This window comes from Lissotriton helveticus, chromosome 9 (assembly GCF_964261635.1).
Source record: "Lissotriton helveticus chromosome 9, aLisHel1.1, whole genome shotgun sequence".
Lineage (NCBI taxonomy): Eukaryota > Metazoa > Chordata > Amphibia > Caudata > Salamandridae > Lissotriton > Lissotriton helveticus.
Genome location: NC_136070.1, coordinates 1,062,709,269 through 1,062,729,044, shown reverse-complemented (window position 1 = coordinate 1,062,729,044; position 19,776 = coordinate 1,062,709,269). Strand labels below are relative to the sequence as shown.

General features: G+C 43.7%; 1 protein-coding gene across 1 annotated transcript in view; it reads right to left on the bottom strand.

Moving 5' to 3' along the window:
- Positions 1-19,776, bottom strand: part of SYN2 (synapsin II) — a 1,086,516-nt gene that overhangs the window by 305,175 nt on the left and 761,565 nt on the right. The window contains exons 6-7 of the mRNA XM_078661415.1: positions 16,425-16,487; positions 3,660-3,802 (exon numbers count right to left, since the gene is read on the bottom strand). Coding sequence (XP_078517541.1) covers positions 3,660-3,802; positions 16,425-16,487 — 206 coding nt within the window. The remainder of the gene's footprint in view (positions 1-3,659; positions 3,803-16,424; positions 16,488-19,776) is intronic.

The following is a 19,776-nucleotide window of genomic DNA, read 5'->3' as shown; positions in this document are numbered from 1 at the left end:
TGCCTTATGCTTTAGTGTAGGAGGATGGATATCTGACTATGGTTACCCCAGATTTTTTGCCTTGTGTTTAGCTGGTTTTCGACTTAGTTGGCCTGGGATCCTGCTAATCTGGGCCCCAGGCTATCTGCTCTCACTGTAAAATGGACTCCATGTACTCTAGGTACATCTCCAATTGGTAATTGGGTCACCTTATCAGCCCCTGTATAGTGTGCCATAGGCACCCAGGGCATAGGTGCATCCAAGGACTACCAGGGGCTGCAGCATATCTTTTGCCACCCCTGGCTGGCCTTCCAATTTGATCACAACTGGCTGATCCCTCAGCTGGGGCAAGGTGGTGTAATCACCCCTTGCTTAGATATAGTATTCCTATATCTACCTTTACATATAGACACATATGCACCTATAAGTCACTCCTATGGCAGGCCTTAACAATCCTGGAGGCAGAGTGCTTGGTTTTATGTGAGATGGTGCTCTAGCATGAGCTGAGCCTGTCTGCAGCTTTCGGAACCATGTCCTTATAGCTGTTCTATGATATTGCCATACCATATACTCTTAAATGCATTATAATCCTCGCGGTTATTGCTAACTTTGGCTTGGCTTTATCAAAACATGTCGTGTAAGATGTCATACGCTTTGGAATACTACCCCCTCGCCAGTTCTGGCGACGGGGGTAGCATTCCACCCTTCTAGAGGGAGAAGACATATTACTTTCCTTAAACACGGTTAAAATCAACCAGAGCCTCAGCATCACAAAATGGATGCTGCTGCCACAGACACAAGTCTGGCCTCCTGCTGCTGACCGAAACTCCGGCAGGGGAGGCCTGGACAAAAGGTTTCCTGTCACAGGGAGGTGCTAGCACCACCCCAGACAGGAGATAGTGGCTTGGGGCAGGGAGGGCTGAATGAAACTAGACACTGCCTGGGGCACACAAGGTGTCCCATGCATAGCCCGGTTCAAACCGGTGCTGGGGCACTCCAGCCCCATCTCTGGCGCGAAACTGGACAAAGGGAAAGGGGGGTAACCACCCCATTCCTGGGTCCCACCCATAGGAGGGACCTAGCAGGTAATCCAGCCCCTTGATTTGGAATAAAGGTAGGAGCTGTGTCCCAAGACTTTAGATAATCCTGACTGAAACTTTGATACATAACTCTGGACCCTTCGACATCCTACTCAACGTAGAAGACTGAAGAACCTCCCTTGTGCTCAAGGAGTGACCACCCTGTGCAAGCAGGCACCATCAAGCACACAACAGTTTGCTTTGTTGCTGCTCCCGCCAGAGCTCGAGCAACAGAGATCAACAAAAACCAGACATCCAACAGCCCGATCCACAGCAACAGCAAAGCTGTGACCCATGGATGCGACGTGAGACGTGGGACCGGCCATCTTGGAAAACCATCAAATTGCTTTCCGTGCAGTTCCCGAGGCACCCTCGAAGCTGTGCATTGGGGATTAAGAAGCCCCAGCCCCGAGCATCAATTGCAATGAATATCACCTCTCCAGACTCACCGAGTGCTGCGTGGGGCCCTTTTGCATTTTCCAGCTTGACGCATCTGTCCAGTCACTTGCACATTAGCTAGTGGCCTCTGTGACAATGAACCTTCAAATTTACAATGCTGGTCTGATTGCTCCAGACTGGCTCTTGCTCCCCTGAAAAATAGCAGCCCATCAGACCTTGCTGGTCTGTTCCAGAAGCCATCTTTGATTCCTGCGTGGGTTGCATTTGCCAAGGCCTGTTGACTCCAATCCGGAAGCCGATACCGCCGACAGCGAGAGCCTTTATGGGACAGTCCGTGCCCAGCTCCTGGTCATCGTCGATACCTCCTGGTCCACGTGGCAGCGGAGTCAAGCTTCACACCAACCACCTGATTGCGCCCGACATCGCCTGGTTCCTTCCTGGTCACTGGCTAGTGACCCAGACTTTGTCCCCTCTGCTTTCAGGTACTCTACATCTTCAATCCACCCTTGGATCCAACCAGACTCTTCTCTCCTGGTCGGCTGCAGCATCTTTTCTCCAAGGCTCCATAGAACTCCACGACGAAACCCAACACACTTTGACACTTATGCACCCGCTTCCTGTGGGTGGGGTAACGCGAGTATCACGGTGCTCCTGTAGAGATTTACATCCCTGGTGTCCTAGTTTAAAGTGGTTAAGTTCTAGTCCAGTCGGAAGACTTCCAAATCTGCAACTTTCTAACTTTTACGCACCATTGACTTCTATTGGTGCACGCGTGTGCATTTAGACACTGCATCCGCATCCTGTGGGCCTCCCGCGTCCTAACCTCAGTTAGTCCAGTGTAGCCCCAGCGATTCTCAAGGCCCTAGGCCTTACCATTGTTCGTGACGTGGTTCTTATACCACTATTTTAGTGTATGGGTTTAGGGGCCACCAGGGCCTATCCATATTTGTGCAACTTTTGTATGTTATATGAAGTTCTTTGTTTAACGCTTGTGCTTCTGCCCTCATAAAGAGTACAGAGGATTATTCTAGTAATAAATACATATATTTTATAATATATAACTTGTGTGGTGTCCTTTCATTTGGTATTGAAAGGAGTGCATATGGTAAAACAGCATGCTTCACATGCCCTCTTGAGTTTAGCCTAAGACTGCTTTTGTCCATGCTACCCCTAGGATAGCTGGTCTATAAGGTTGACTTACAACCAATCACCATAAGGGTTGTTTGGACTGGTGCAAGGTGCTCACTAGAAAAGTGAACATCATACACCAGGCCAACTTCTCACATTTAGCTACATAGAATACAACACATATGTCTATAAGGTGCAAGATGGGAAGTTTTTCAACCCTTCTGGCCTCCCAAGCTTGCTATTGCATGTAGTGCTTTGCAAAAGAAATACACGTATATTTCATTAAATATACAAGCAAATCAAAAATTGTACAAAATCATCAAATGTGTCAGCAATTCGAGATCTCCATGAAGAGCAATTCGCCCACACCTTTTTTTGCAATGGGACATGCACTGTGCTAACAAGGAACACACGAATGGGCGCCTCAATTTAAACACATGAATGGGCACCTCAATTTAAACAATCAGCGGTTATTTCATGTATTGCAATGTATACAGTATGAATTTGTGCTCATATAAGGCGCTCAGATACCCAATTGGGTAACAAGAAACCTAAAAAAATACTGCAGATGGTGTCACTAGGTCCATTTCATACTAATAAACTGCACGAAAATTGCAAAAGCGTCGGATTCTTACAAGGTATTTGTTTTTTGTGTGCTCATGTTATGTAATTAGGTGTATAAAAGGAGATTGAAATTAGCCTTGAAGAATTTCTTAATATTATTACTTTTCTCATCTCTTCTTACACCTCTCTCATACCTAGTGGTCTCAGCACAAGTGATCCTTCTCCCTTTTCAATGTGACTAAAGTCAAGTGAAAAAGCAGAAATGAATTGTGGGCCCACAGCTTTGCTCTTGGCACCCATGAGGGCCTAATATAAGTGATGATTCTACAATGATTCACCGAAGCAGAAAATAGGAAGCAGCAGAGAAACAACATCAGACGGCAGAAGCTACGATTATAAATACACACGCAGAAGATGATTGTTTGTTGGTAAGCAGTCTTTAGGATACAGGCCATTGACTAATTTCCATAACAGCAGACAGGACCACATTGGCAGGTGTGGTGTACTCACATGTAGGCCTTGTAGTTACTGCCTATCTTTTGGATCCTGATGTCGTACTTTGAGTCTATGAACGGCTCCGTGGTAGCGTAGGTCTGGGTCAAGGCCACCACGCTGACTATGTCTTGAAAATCATAGTGGTTCTCCACCTTCACCTGTCCCCATCAGAGCAGCAAAGAAAGAGGAAAACATGAAAAATTGTTAGAGTAGGAAGCAAATAAACATGAAAAAGATGTATTATCTTGATGATATTGTGGTGTTGGAAAATTACACTAGTGAGTGGACATGTGGATTCTGCAATTGGAGCACATGAGCCCAAATAAAAATGGTGTACTCTAGCAAAGGGACATACAGATATCCTGCAGTTTAGAACATATAAGTAAATGTGCTCTACACATCTCATGGTCAATTCTTAGCATAATCTGTCCCACAACTCTATTTGAGTGGCTTAATTGCAGAATGCCTTAGTTATCAATTTGCCTGCAATATTTCAGATCTAATAAGTATCAATGTATTCCATTGGGTTACCAGTGAAAAGATATATGAATTGTACACATAGTAACGACCCTACAGAGGGTTTCTGGCTCACTCCGTTATTGCTCACTCAGTGTCCAATAATTGAAAAACATTATATGCTTTAATTAGCTCCAGGGTCCTATTATATCTTGTGGTTCTCTCCTGCTCCTGTATACGACAGTGAACTCTACGAAAGTTGATATGATAATGAATCCTTTGGAATTAAAATGTATATAACCAGTCTTTTGTAGATCATTTAGAATTCTGCCTCTGTAAACGATCTCCTTTCCCAAATATACTGCCCCACCTTCTGATACCATCTACCAATGGTAAGATGGCAGCCACGTTCCCTCCGATCCCAGTCACTTGCACACATGTGCACCATTTTTCATAATCATTGACTTGCTTTCAACGCAGTAGCCTGATTTTTGGTGAGAGGTGGCAGTCGGAGAGTGGCCTTTCCTCACTGCTGTTACACAGTAGGTGTCTATTTCACTACTATGGTCTTGCACCACTATACATCTGCCATGCTCACAACTAATTTCCACATTGATGCATGTTTCACAATAATTATCAAAGGGATCATCCCACTTACTTGGGGAGCCTCTATAATGCGGCTGGGTTGGAGTCCACAGCCCACTTTGGCAGTTGCAGACTAATTCCCTTAAGTTTGGTAAGCGTCGCCTCACATCTCACTCTTCATTCCTTCACCTATGCATGGTTGTATGCTCATGTTCTATTGCCCCAACTTCTGTTTGGATTCACAGACTACTGCTAATTCATTCTCTATGCCCCATGGTTAAGTGCCGTGACTGCCTCATTGTAGAATCAGGTTCGTATCAGTCCGCATTCATTCATGACTAATTTTCCAGCTACTTGCCCACCCTATTATGACACTCTCTTCCCTTCCTGAACTTTTCGAGGATTGTTCGATGGCCCTCCCTCTTAGTTTGTCATCACCCCGATTGGGGATGTTAGGTCAATCATTTTTCTATTTCACTCCTATACTTGGTTTAAATAATTTAGGTTCAGACACATCCCTCAATTGAATGGTTTCTCATCCCATTTTTCATAGCATGGTTTCTCTTCATGTTCCTTGCGACACTGTGTCTACAGTATGATGCACGTCACAATACACGTAGGTGCTTGGAATGAGAGGTGATCGCATTCCATTATGGTTTTTATCATTACTAATTTATTTCCCTTTTTCCCCTCTTTTCCCCTTTCCTTTTTACATAACCCCATATCTTTCTCCTTATTTCCCTCTTTCTTTCGAACAGGAGTTTTTTGTCTCAGGCATATACAATTAAGTCCTGATGATGATCCACATATTATAAAGGGGATCAAAACGTTGTCGACACATAGTACCTTGACTATAGTGAATGTCTTTTTCTTTAAAAAGATTGCATTGGTACTTCAAAATAAGTTGTGACATAATTTGTTAATTACTTTTGCAGTCCCTAAGAAACTGTCTGAGCTGTAAAAAATGTTTTTTGATTTCTTTGTTGTTTCCCACTTATATTATGTCTCCTTGTGTTATATGATTGAATACACACCTGTATTTTTCTATTTCTGATTATTTATTTATTTTCTATGTTCATTGTTTAGTGTGTATTCACTGTTAGGGACCACTTGCTCCTTTAGAAATAAGTGGTAATGACCTGGAGCACACTGTCAGGAAAGAGGTGGAGCTCCAGTCCCACCTAGAGATGTTAGGGTTGCTTGAGTGGGTTTGCCTGACCACACGGTCCATGGCAGACTGAGACCGAAGTCAAAAGGACCTGGAGCCTGAAAAAAAATCCCAGGTACCTGCCAGAAAGACATAGGGCAGAGAGAATGGAAAACCTGCCACTGAGACTGTCACGGTCCAGGAGGAGGTTGAGCCTGAGGGCGATGCCATGGAACCTGCTGGGAAAGACATTGCTGCCCTGGGATATGTACACGAGTTGGTTGGCTGCAAACCAGAGGGTGGCCATCCAAGGCAGGGTTCTGCAAAGTGTAGAGAAATCGCCATACTCTTGAGGGCCTACGGTGACAGACCGAGGCCCAGGAAGCTGGTGATACCTCTGGTGACCACCTGACTGTTTGGAGAACGATCTCTTGTTGGTGGTCCACCAGTGCTGCAGGGCCTGCCTACAGGTTTGGCTCATGACATACTCCTGAAAGGACATCTGAGGCAAGCCAGAACTTACGCAAGGTCGGGTAGCCAATTTTTTGGACCTCGAATGAGAATGATCTCCAAACCATCCGGGGTGGAAAGTGGCCAAGGTTCTCGAACACGATCCTTATGCTCCCCAGGGACCTGGGATTTGGCAAGCCCCAATCTTTTGGAATACTACTGGGTGGCACACTTACTCTATGTCTCGATATGGGTTGTTCGCAAGAGCAAAAAACACTGGTTCCATCTGGACCATGCAGTGGCGTGTCAACCTCTCTGGGATTTGACCTGGCTTTCAAGACATCTTAGACCTTGCAGTGCTTAAATCGCTACCCCTACTAGGTCTGTCCTTGATATCTGGGACAAAATAGAAATTAAACAGGGTGTCGTCACTTCTCCTCTCTGAATATACCACAGGCCCGTAACCTGGACTTTCCCCAGCCTTACAACCTTGTTCTTTCCCTGCTTGGAGGGAGGAAGAATGTCGCACATTTTGGGACCTTTTTATAGGGGGTTTTGTTCAAGACTTTTGATCAATGGAAAGAGGACGTTCAACTCCCTGATACTGTCTGCCTGTAGTACTATTAATTGCGGCACTGGCTGCTTCAACTCCCCAATGCACAAGGGGTGACATGACAGCTGAACCCCTTTGAAATGCTGCTCAGATCTTTTGATGAGACAAGAGGCCTGATCTCACGCACCTACCAGGTATTACCACACTCCTCCCCTGTACATCCACACAAGTACCAGGTTTATTGGCAGGCTGACTCCACAGAAGGTATCTCAAGGGAACAAATGGAGCAACTTTGGTGTGACATCCCCAAGATACACAGGCGCATCTCCCAGCATGAAACAGCCTACAAATTAATGACTAGATGGTTCTACACCCTAACACGACTACAGAGAATGCTTCCCACTTCCTCTCCTCACTGCTGGCATTGCCAATAAGCAACCAGTGACTTCGTCCACATCTGGTGGTCCTTCCCCCACCTTCCCCTATATTGAAAAGAGATCCTGAACTACATTAAAGGAACCATAGGCTTTCCTCTCTCAAACTCATATAACACCTTCATACTTGGTATTCGCACTCTAATACTGACAGCCATTATGCATTCTGACTAGCGTCTTATAGTTCGAATGTTAGGCAAGACTAAACAAGGACTTGCTCTCCACTGGAAGAAGCCTACTGCGCCACTGATCGTCCAGAGGTTTATGCGTCTTTGGCATGTCGTGGCCATGGAGCTTCTATCTCACAGGGTAACACACACTAAGAACAAATTTGCCCGCATCTTGCGGCCCCGAATAGCTTATATCTCCAGACTGGAACATTCCTTTTTAGATCACCCCTGCTCAGAGCTCTTCAACTATGTGAACACACCTCCCCTGGATCCGGAGACCCCATCCCATAGACTGGGGACTGGCTCTCCCCTGTAGTGCCATAAATTTTCATTACCCGGATTCCTATATACAATCTCTAAAGCACACACTCGAGATATCCCCTCTACCATATCCTTCCTTTTGAACAAACGTGATCCATATTGCTGTACCCTCGAACTAAATTAGATTTTTTTGTGTTCTGTTTTTCCTTCTCTTTCCTCAGGGTTTTTCCTATTCACTACTTGTGTGAACCCTGTCACACTTCTGTTTGCTTTAATATCCTACTGCTTAGCTGATCCAAAGCCTAGAGGCAATCCTCGCATTGAGTTTTATGCAGCTTTGTTTACGGTCTACACTGGCCTATACTCCAGTTGCCTTGATTGTTATGATGATGTTGCCGTTTGCTAAAGTTGGATGTCCAATGCATGCTGATTATTGCACTGTTTGTATACACTCTTTCAATTATCTTCAATAAAAAGGCTTGCACAAAAAAATATGACATGCCAAAAAAAACGATATTCTTGACAACGATATTCTGTACCACAATATTTTTGCATCACAAACTTTTTGAGCGTTCCGAAATTTCGCACAATATTTTTTCCAAACTCAATTTCATAATAAGTTAGAAACTCGGCCCTGTCTTTGTCGCAGGAAACAGTATCTCCTACAGCCACACCACGATCTCCAATGGACTGACCAGAACTGCATCCATTTCACTTCAACAAACTCACCGCCGCACAACAGCATGCCCACCGTTTACTCCGCAGAAGCTGGAACAGAATCACAGAAGTTCAACTCACCACCTTCCTCTATGACACATCACCACCTATATCCTCAGACATCAACACCACAGCACGCAACCTCCACCAATAGATTGCAAAATGCGCAGACACCCTTGCCCCCCTCAAGAAAGCCACTGGCAAACAATATATCAAGAAAGCAACCTGGTTTACCCCTGTACTTCAAGAGTCCAGACACACCTGTAGATGGCTCAAGAAAACATGGAGGAATAACATAATCCTGGAAGCCCATGCGGCCATCAAAGCAGCCACCACTGCACACCACCACCTCATCAAAAGCACAAGGAAGAAGGCCCTCCAAGTCAGAATCACCAACAATGCACACAATAACAAAGAACTCTTCAGCATAATCAAAGAGTTCATCAAACCCAACAGAGAGGCCACCGACGTCCCCCCTCCCAAGACAGTTCGCTGACAGAATATCGACACCTACAATATCCCCATACCACACTATTGAGTTATAAATATCGATCTAAAAAATATCGACATCCTATATTTATAAGGGTAAGTCCAAAAATATTGGGGATAAGAATATCAATATCATAAATATAGTTGCCCAAAATATCTTATATATATATATATTTAAAATAAAATAATACATTTTAAATATGTTAAATATGAAAATTAATTAAACAATGTAGAATTCATATACATTTTAACCCATATAAAACTTAATTAAAAAAAGTTAAACATACATATATTAATTTTTATATATATATATATATATATATATATATATATATATATATATATTTATATATATATATATATATATATATATATATATATAAATATATATTTTAAAACAATTACTAAACTAATCATTTTAATATATTTTATAATTTTAAAAGTATGAAAAAATATAACAAATAAATATACATATACCAATAACAGAAAATCTATACAAAAATATTCTAATTAAATAAAAATATTAAACTATTTAAAAATCTTTAAACTTAGTAAAAATAATTTTCATATTAACAAATATTAATAGTTAAAAATATTATAATTTAAAATAAATAAAACATAATAATATAAATTATAACAATACAAAATTACCTATAACATTTAATGCACATAGTATTCCCAATACAATTTAAACAAAACCAAGCAGACTATTAAAGTAAATATATAAACAATTTACCACTCCCATTTAGCACAGCACATAAATATTAATACTGGATACAAATACATCTTACAAACCTCCTTCCAATAAATGCAACAGTAGTAAAAGAGATAAATTACATATAGAAAATATTTACTGCAACCATTCCAGCAAACACAACACCAAGTAAACTGTTAAAGAGCAGAGGGATCAAATATAATATTCCCACTCCAGTCAGTGCAACAGTAGGGAAAGTGTTGGATAGCCCAGGGGTAAAAATTACTATTCCCACTCCAGTGAGTGCAACAGTAGGGAAAGTGTCGGATAGCGGAGAGATACAATTTACTATTCCCACTCCAGTCAGTGTATCAATAGGGAAAGTGTTGGATTGCAGAGGGTAAAATGCACTATTCCCACTCCAATAAGTTGAAAATTAAAAACAAACATCATCAACAAAATAAAAACACTTTTAAAAAACGTTCAAAAAATATCAATATGTATTATTTTTTCCACATATAATAATGTTAAACACATATCAGAAAGACCTACAAAGATTATATTAAATAAAATAGGAAATCATTTTCAAATAAATAAATATTTTAATTTAGAATGTTTTTACCAAAAACAATAATTAGTACCGAAATTTAGTTTATTTTTTACTACCCTATAACACCACACAACTCACAACCCACATCTAAAAAATGTATATTTGTATAATTAACATAATTATCAATTAAACAAATACTATTAATAAAAAAGAATTAAAACACATAAAAATGAATTAACTTCCCACCCTTTACACCTATATCCCCACACAGAAAAAAATAATTAAACAATTAGCCTAATTGATTATCAACTAATTAACAACTAATTATTGACTAATTAAAAATAAATAACCTCCCACCCTTTACCCCTATAAACCCAAAACCCACACTCTCAAAAATATAAACAATTAACAAAATTAATTATAAATATTACTTAATTAAAAATAAATTACTTCCCACCCTTTACCCCTACACGCTCCACAACCAACACCTAAAATTAATTACACAATTACCATAAGTATTATTAATTAATTAATTATAATTAATTAATTAAAAATTACTTCCCAAATTACACCCCTTCAAACCCCATACAATTTACCTCAAAATTAAACCAGAATTAACATTATAAAATCTCAATTAAATAAATATTAATAAATAAAAAATATTCATACATTTATTATAATTAAATTACTTCCCACACTATTCCCCTATACACCCCAACCCACTACAAAACTAAAAAATGAAAATTTTAATTAAAATAAAATTAATAACTACTAAACATTTAACACATATATTAAAAAATATAAAAATACATCACATACATTTAAAATATATACTAAAATACAAAACACTAATTAAAAAATCGATATTTTAAACTATATTTTTGCAAACAATTCTGACATTTTTTTAAAATCAATATTTGTTACCTTAAATTCAATATTTTTGACCACGATATTCTTGCTGTCAAAATTTTTGTGTCACAATATTTTAAACTAGATATTTGTGTCACAATATTTACAACTATATATTTGTGTAAGTCAACATTTCCAACTTATATTTTGACTGAAAACCCCCTCAAGACCTTAGCAACAGACTCAGCTTATTCTTCTATCACAAGATCAAGACTATCTTAAACAACTTCGACACCCAGGCCCAACCCACCATGCCAGCAACCACCACAACTGCCGCCGCCCCCCCGACCGACTCTGCACAGCTGGTCCCAACTCACTACGGACGACGCCATGAATACCATGAAAAGCATCTACTCTGGAACACCTACAGACCCCTGCCCGCACCTCATCTTCCACGGAGCTGCCATCGTACCCACGCTATGCCAAACCATGAATTGCTCCCTCGAGACCGCCACCTTCCTCGGCAACTGGAAACATGCTGAGATCAACTCCCTTCTGAAGAAACCCTCTGTGGACCAGACGGATCTCAGGAACTTCAGGCCCATCTCCCTGCTCACCTTCCCAGCTAAAGTCATCGAAAAAGCCTACAACGCCTAGCTCGTCAACTTTATCGAAACCAACCATGTCCTGGACTTCTCCCAATCTGAATTTCGAAGCAATCATAGCACTGAGACCACCCTCCTTGCTGCTATTGACAACATCCACTCCCTCATCGACCAGGGAGAACCTGAGGCCCTCGTCCTACTGGACCCTTCAGCGGGCTTCAACACCGTCTCCCACCGCACCCTAGCCACAAGACTCCATGATGCTAGTATCCGAGACAAGCCCCTCAACTGGATCCACTCCTTCCTCACTGGCAGAACACAATGGAATAGACTCCTACCGTACCTCTCAAAAGCGACAGAGATCAGTGCAGAGTAGCCCAGGGATCCTCCCTCAGCCCCACCCTCTTCAATGTCTTCATGGCCCCCCTCACAGCCATGATCAGGAACCATGGGCTCAACATTGTCTCCTACGCCAACACCCAGCTGATCCTCTCCCTCATCAAAGAACCCACTGTCGCCAGGAACAACTTCTACGAAGGAATGAAAGCCTTCACCGCCTGGATGAAGGACAGCTGCCTGAATCTGAACTCGGACAAGACAGAAATCCTTATCCTGGGAGCCTCCGCTTCAGCTTTCTTTGGGTCTCTGAGATATATATTTAGATAAAACTGAAAACTTTTGCCCTGAAAAAGGTGAAGAGATAGTAAAATGTTCACCGAAATGCTGCATCAATATTTTTTCGTAAAAAGTTTCTTTTGATATATTTGTGTATATTTTTTAATTTGAATTTGTATTTTGTCTTCTTTGATTTTAATCCATTAATGAATAGAATTTATTGGGATTAGATTGTTTTTTATATTCTATATTTGTAAAAACTGATGACCAATTGGTCTCTGTTTCATATTGACATTTTTAAAATGAACAATTCATATTCTACTATATGTTTTAATTATTTGTTTTTTTATAACTTGAAATTTTCTCTCTATATGGAAATGCTTTTGATTTAAGAATTGTGGTAACTAGGGGGTCCATTACGATTGCGGGCGGACTCACCGTAACGGAAAGCGGGAGCGTCCGCCAGGGGTACGGCGGTCCCACACCTGTAATTAGGATGCCACCGCCACCGTGGCGGTGGCATCTCCCATTTCCAGCATTTTGGCGGGTGGCGCTCACAGCACCGCCCGCCACAATGCTGGGAATGCACGTGACAGGTACCGCGAGGTGCCTGCCACCTTGTTCATGCCAATGCAGGGCGGCGCCATAGGTACCCCCCATGTGCACTTCCTACCCCCTAACATTCTGAGGGCCCACTACGGGTCCCAAACAGCAAAGACTCCATGCCTTTCCAAAGGCTCATCTCCGCCCTCATCATAATATGGATGGCGGTGTCTTAGAGACACCGCCACCATATTGTAGTAGTTTTCTGACCGGTCGACGTGTCGACCGGCAGAAAAGCGGCAGATGGTTTTCCCGTCTGCCGTGGACCCCCCAGCCATCCTAATGTGGCGGGGGTGAATCATCGACGGATGACGGGCAGATCGCCCTGCCGGGCTGACGGTGGCTACCACTGGCCCAGCGGGGGCGATCCGCCCGCCATCCTAATGGGCCCCATGGTCTTCTTGTTTAACCCCTCCCATGCTCATGACGAGCTGAGCTCGTCATGACCGTTAGAACGCTCAGGTGCGGGGCTAATTTCCCTCCTGTGCTCGGCGTTCTAACGAACGGGTGTGGTCATGACGAATGTGCTCATGACGAGCTGAGCTCGTCATGAGCACCTGGGTGCTGTGCGCGCCCCCTCTCCCCCCAGCACAGCGGGGGGAATCGGCCCCGCAGCCAAGGGGTTAAAGTATCTATAGCACATGATCCATACTAGGGTATGCTCTACAGTATTGGGTTTCTACCCTTAGTTTAGTCTTGTGGAAAGGGATTTTTTGCTTTATGATTTATAGACCCGTCCCTTTTCTAAGAATCGGGGTATATCACTCAAATTTTGGTCAACTGCTTCAAAACACTCCACCTGCTTCTAAAGACTTTCAGATGGATCCCCACCGAATTAAGGAAGACAGTAACCCATGCCCTCATTAGCAGCAGACTCGACTACAGCAACGCACTCTACACCGGCGTCACCTAGAAAGTCCTCCGAAGACTCCAGAATGCCCTGAATGCCGTAACAAGATTAATCCTCAACATTCTCTGTCGCAGTCACATCATTCAACACCTCTGTGACCTCCACTGGCTCCTAGTTGACAGAAGAATAACCTTCAAACCCCTCACCCATGCATACAAGGCCCTTCACTACACCGGACCTGAATATCTGAATCACTGCCTCACATTCCAAGAGACACCTCTGCTCCACCCAACTTTCTCTGGGTACCATCCCACAAATCTGCAAGACCAGAACCGGAGGAATGTCCGTCACCTACCTTGCCTCCAACACATGGAACACCCTGTTCATCTACCTCAGGAAATCACCCTTGCTGATGTAATTCAGGAAGGCCCTCAAGACCTGGTTGTTTGGATGAACTCAGCAGGGTCCGATTACGATGTAGGCCCAAAACTCTTCCGAACGACTCTGTTTTGGAATCGGTTCCGACCGACTCGGGTTCGGCGAGTCCGACCGACCGATTACAATGCTTCTCAACACTGTACGGTAGGACTTCCATTGATGTCAATGGGAGCCTGTGTTCAGAACGAGAACACAGGCTCCCATTGGAAAAATGGGTGGTTGCAGAAAACCTTGTACCCTGTTGCAGGCACCCCATGGTGCCTGCCACACTGTGCATGGTTTTAAAGGGGAGTCTCTCGGGTAACTCACAGACCCCAATGGGAGGCCTCAGGAGGAATGGTGGGCCTTCAACCCGCCCCTAGAGTCAGCTTCCAACAGCCTTTTCGTGATGGGCATGTCAACTCGGAGGGACTGTCAGACTCTGACATCATAATCACTCAGTCAGAAACGGTGTCCGTAGAGCAGTAAGAATCAACTCCGACAAACTCCGGGACTCCGAGTGCCAATCAGGACTGATTCGGACAACCTGAATGGTTAACTTCTATTATAATCAGTCGGTCGGAGAGTTTTCTGAGTCGGTCGGAGTCATAGGTTCTGAAACGGTTTAGGAGAATCCAAATGCCGTTTGGAGCCTTTTCTGACCGGCATCGTAATTGGCCCCTTAGTCTGATCCACTGCGCCCCACCACAAACACACAGCGCCATGAGACCCTCATGGCTGAGTAGCGGCGCTTTACTAACCCTGATTGATTGATTGAAAGATCTGAAGTGATAAAAAATGTAAAAGGCGTATGATACCTACACTAACTGCATACCATAATGCTCGGTCTAGAGATGTTTACAATATGATTGCTTGTATATGAACTGAACATTAGAATTTTCAGTCTATGCGTTTCTACCTTTATAAACATACTGTATGATAATAAAGGCCAAGTGCCATTCCCATAGTAGGGTTGCTGTGCCATTTTCTTTTTTGCGCTTGTTTAGGCTTTACCTCTGAATGCACATGCATTATATCATTGTGTCCGTATGTGTTCATTTGCACTGTTATGTTTTGTTTGTGTTCCCTGCGTGTTGCCTTTTCTGCACTCATTTCTAGATGTATGTTACATCTACCCTCATGTTTGCCTATAGTGTTGCCAATGTAAATCTGTATGTATGGGGACAGGTCTGCATGCACTACCCCGAAGACAGACAAATTGGCTTTGTCAATGCTTTTTAATGGTGCAGTGAATTATCAAGCACAAAGTGTGAAGAGACCTCTACTTCTTAGAACTCACAATTAAACAATATAACAGGAAGCAACAAAGCAGTACCTGGACGGGGTAATAATAACTTTTTTTTACAACTGTTTTTAATTAGGCTTTAAGAATTCATGATATAGATCAATCGTGTAATTGAACACAGCTACGCAACGCCCACCTATCACATTCCTCGGGGAGTAGCCCAGGCATTTAATTGCTACTTATACATCATTCCTATACATGAAACTTCTCATGATAAACAATCCAATCTCCCTAGACCTTGCAGCGTTTCTCCTGGAAGCCATGGGATTTTATAATTGTTCTGCTACCGCGCAGCAATCCATCCCATGTATCCATTCAGATATCAGCGGTGCCAATTCTGATCTCCAGCACCATGCTATGTCACTCTCAGCAATAAGAAAGCCCAGCCCCACAGTTGCCATTTAAAGTCTTGTGTGAGATACCCCCCCCCCCATGCATCAACCCCAATAGGAGTAGTTTTGGGTCAGGTTCCACTGGGTTGCCCACCACTTTTGAGAGTATAGTGCAAATGTTGTGCCAGTAGTGCTGTATAACAGGCATTCCCATATCATGTGATAAAAGGTACCCCGGGCTGATTTACATCCTAAGCACTGTGCGTGTGGTAATGCTAACTTGTACGCTAACTTCATTCCATGACACTGGCTTAAATAAAGAGGAGTGGACACGGTTTTTAATGAAGGCATGTTTGTTGCTCTGTATAAAAACCAGGGAAATTGTTGGGCATGAAAGCAAACAATCATCTGGCTCTGCATGAAGGTATTACCAATGTACAAACGGTATGAGGAGTTCCAGTATGTATAAGAGAAATGCCTCTAAGGAAACCAGTGCCCCATGTAACTGAGGGACACAGATAATGCAATTCAAAGGACTTGAACTGGCCATGCATGGTTAGCTATGAAAACTGCCTTCCCCACTCTTTCCAGCACTTACTTCAAGTTATCTTTTAGCTCCATGTCTCTTCCTGTTGTAGGCAATCCCCAAACAACAATAGATCATGAGAAAAGATGAGATAATGCAAATATCACTTACCTTTCCCATGCCACCATGAGCATGTCCAATCTTAACAACAACTGGAAACGTTGGCATTGTCAACTGAAAATAAAAGAACATTTAATAAATATCGTTGTCTGCAGAAATAAGTTGTTCAAATAAAGGTAGTCACTTGAGATAAAATCCCATTAATTTTGAAATGCAGACATACTACCAGAATTAACCGAGAAGCATCCTTCGAATAGAATGGCATTATTCCCCAAAAATGTTTTAGGCATTTGCTGATATAAATATTTTTACATGTTCAAATAGATTTGTTGGTTGCATAATTTCTAGGAACAATTCAGGGTCAGACTTTGCAGCCAAAAGATAGCATTGCTTATGCTTTTTATGGTTGCAAAAAACACAGTTGATGGACAGAATGTAGAACAATGTCATACATTCACCCCAGTACAAGGATCTGGGCCTAAATCCATCGTTTTTTTGCACTCCACACGACCCTGGGTTAGACACTGGCTATATGCAAATCAGCTCTGACCCTGTGCCTCATGGGAACAGTCCAGTCCGAGCTACCAAGCCGTGTCTTTCCCAGACCGGAATCAAGCATCCAAGGACCGGTTTCTGGCTATCAGCCTTCATCAGCCTGGATAGCTTGACTCCAGTGGTGTGGAGAGCCTGGGACTCACGTCTGAGCATACCCAGCCCCCTCGGGGTGAAAATTGCAAAAAACACAGTTGATGGACAGAATGTAGAACAATGTCATACATTCACCCGAGTACAAGGATCTGGGCCTAAATCCATCGTTTTTTTGCACTCCACACGTCCCTGGGTTAGACACTGGCTATTTGCAAATCAGCTCTGACCCTGTGCCTCATGGGTACAGTCCAGTCCGAACTACCAAGCCATGTCTTTCCCAGACCGGAATCAAGCATCCAAGGACCGGTTTCTGGCTATCAGCCTTCATCAGCCTGGATAGCTTGACTCCAGTGGTGTGGAGAGCCTGGGACTCACGTCTGAGCATACCCAGCCCACTCGGGGTGAAAATTGCAAAAAACACAGTTGATGGACAGAATGTAGAACAATGTCATACATTCACCCCGTGAGTCCCAGGCTCTCCACAGCACTGGAGTCAAGCTATCCAGGCTGATGAAGGCTGATAGCCAGAAACCGGTCCTTGGATGCTTGATTCCGGTCTGGGAAAGACATGGCTTGGTAGTTCGGACTGGACTGTTCCCATGGGGCACAGGGTCAGATCTGATTTGCATATAGCCAGTGTCTAACCCAGGGTGGTGTGGAGTGCAAAAAAACGATGGATTTAGACCCAGATCCTTGTACTGGGGTGAATGTATGACATTGTTCTACATTCTGTCCATCAACTGTGTTTTTTGCAATTTTCACCCCGAGTGGGCTGGGTATGCTCAGACGTGAGTCCCAGGCTCTCCACACCACTGGAGTCAAGCTATCCAGGCTGATGAAGGCTGATAGCCAGAAACCGGTCCTTGGATGCTTGATTCCGGTCTGGGAAAGACATGGCTTGGTAGTTCGGACTGGACTGTTCCCATGGGGCACAGGGTCAGATCTGATTTGCATATAGCCAGTGTCTAACCGAGGGTGGTGTGGAGTGCAAAAAAACTATGGATTTAGGCCCAGATCCTTGTACTGGGGTGAATGTATGACATTGTTCTACATTCTGTCCATCAACTGTGTTTTTTGCTATGCTTTTTATGGTGACATTAAAACTCGTTATGGCTCATCAAATTTCATTCAAGGCACAGGTAGAACGCGTTGTGGTTTGATGCCACCTACATTGGCAATTAAAACTGATCCTGTATTTAAATTTGACAAGTTGCTTAATATTGAAGAACTTGACTTAAACCCAGAAAGCCTTATGAGAGGTCTGCTGCAGTGTGTATTCAAGCCATCAAAGAAGTCCCTTGCTCACTTTGCCACTGGATTCAAGCTAGCCTGGCTGATGAATGGTTTTACCCTGAAACCCAGTGGCGTAGCTAGCCCTCTGGCGGCCCGTGGCTGCCCTTGCATTTGCTGAAGTGAAGATCAGAGGGGGCGAAGGGGGAGGGCGAATGCTGGTTAGTTTTCTCCGTTTGCTGCCCTGCGGCAAATGCTTTGAGGAGTGGGGTGTGCCCTGAGACGGCAGTTAAGAGCAGTGGTAGCCCACCACCCCCAAAACTTGTGCTGCCAGGGATGCACTGCCCCCTCTCCCCCCCTCCAGCTATGCCACTGTTGAAACCAGTCCAAGGAAGCTGGTTTCCGGTCCAGGGAAGACCTGGCTTGGCAGTTCGGGCTGAATTGTTCCCTAGAGTAACAGGGTCAAGACTGATTTGCATATGACTGATTTGCATATGACTGGGTATGAACTGGGGTGGCAAAGTGATGGATTCAACCCAGATCTGTGACTGTGGGTGGGTGTCTAAAAAGTTTCAACACTCCGTCCATCATCTGCTTATGTCTGTCAATTATCGAAGCAGAGCGCGAAGAACAGATCAAAAAGTGAAAGCGAGAACGAGAGAGAGAGAGAGAGTTAGAGAGAGTTTAAGTCTGTGTGTGTGTGTTTGTGTGTCTTTCTTTCCAGGCTTTAAATTATTCATGGTTCTGCAGGTTATATACATCCAGAAAACATACACATTAAGGGCCTGATTCTGATGTGGTTAGGAAAGCATTCCCACCTAGGCCCAGATTCTGATGCGGTTAGGAAGGCCTCCTAACAGCATTTCCTCCTTCCAAATCGGATCCGGAACGTGTCTTCCCAAACGAGGGCCCAATTATGATGCGGTTAGGAACAAATGCCCCCATTGAAGTCAATGGGAGTCCAACCAAATCGTATAGGGAAGCATCCGGATGCATCGTACTCCGTCGGTCGGACTCTCCTGATCCGAGTGGGTCGGACACCATTTCCAAACCGATTTGATTTGGAAGTTTTCTAACCTGCATCACAATCGGGCCCTTAGGGCCTCATGAGCTGTGGTATTACACCCAGAGCAATAACCCTGGATGAAAAAGCCCAAGTGTGTCTGGGCCCAGAATGATCAGGTCATGAAAGTCCAGACCGTAGAGGTCCCTGGGCCCGAGACACCTTGCCTGTGAGATTCCTTGGAGGGCATGATAGGGCGGATGCATTGCCTGCCTGACACCTACGTCCTTAGGTGTCTAGAGGAACAGATAATACTCCACAAGTACAGGGAAGTGTACCACTCATCCCTGCCCCCATCACTCTACACCCACTTGGCAGTCAGCCACGGCAGCTGAAGAGCGGTGGGGCCAGCTGGTGGGGATTTCGAGAGACGACCACTAGGAAAAATTCATTATTTAATTCTCCCTTGTGGTCGTCTCTCAAAATCCCCCCTTCCACTCCCCCCCCCCCCCCTCCCAGCCG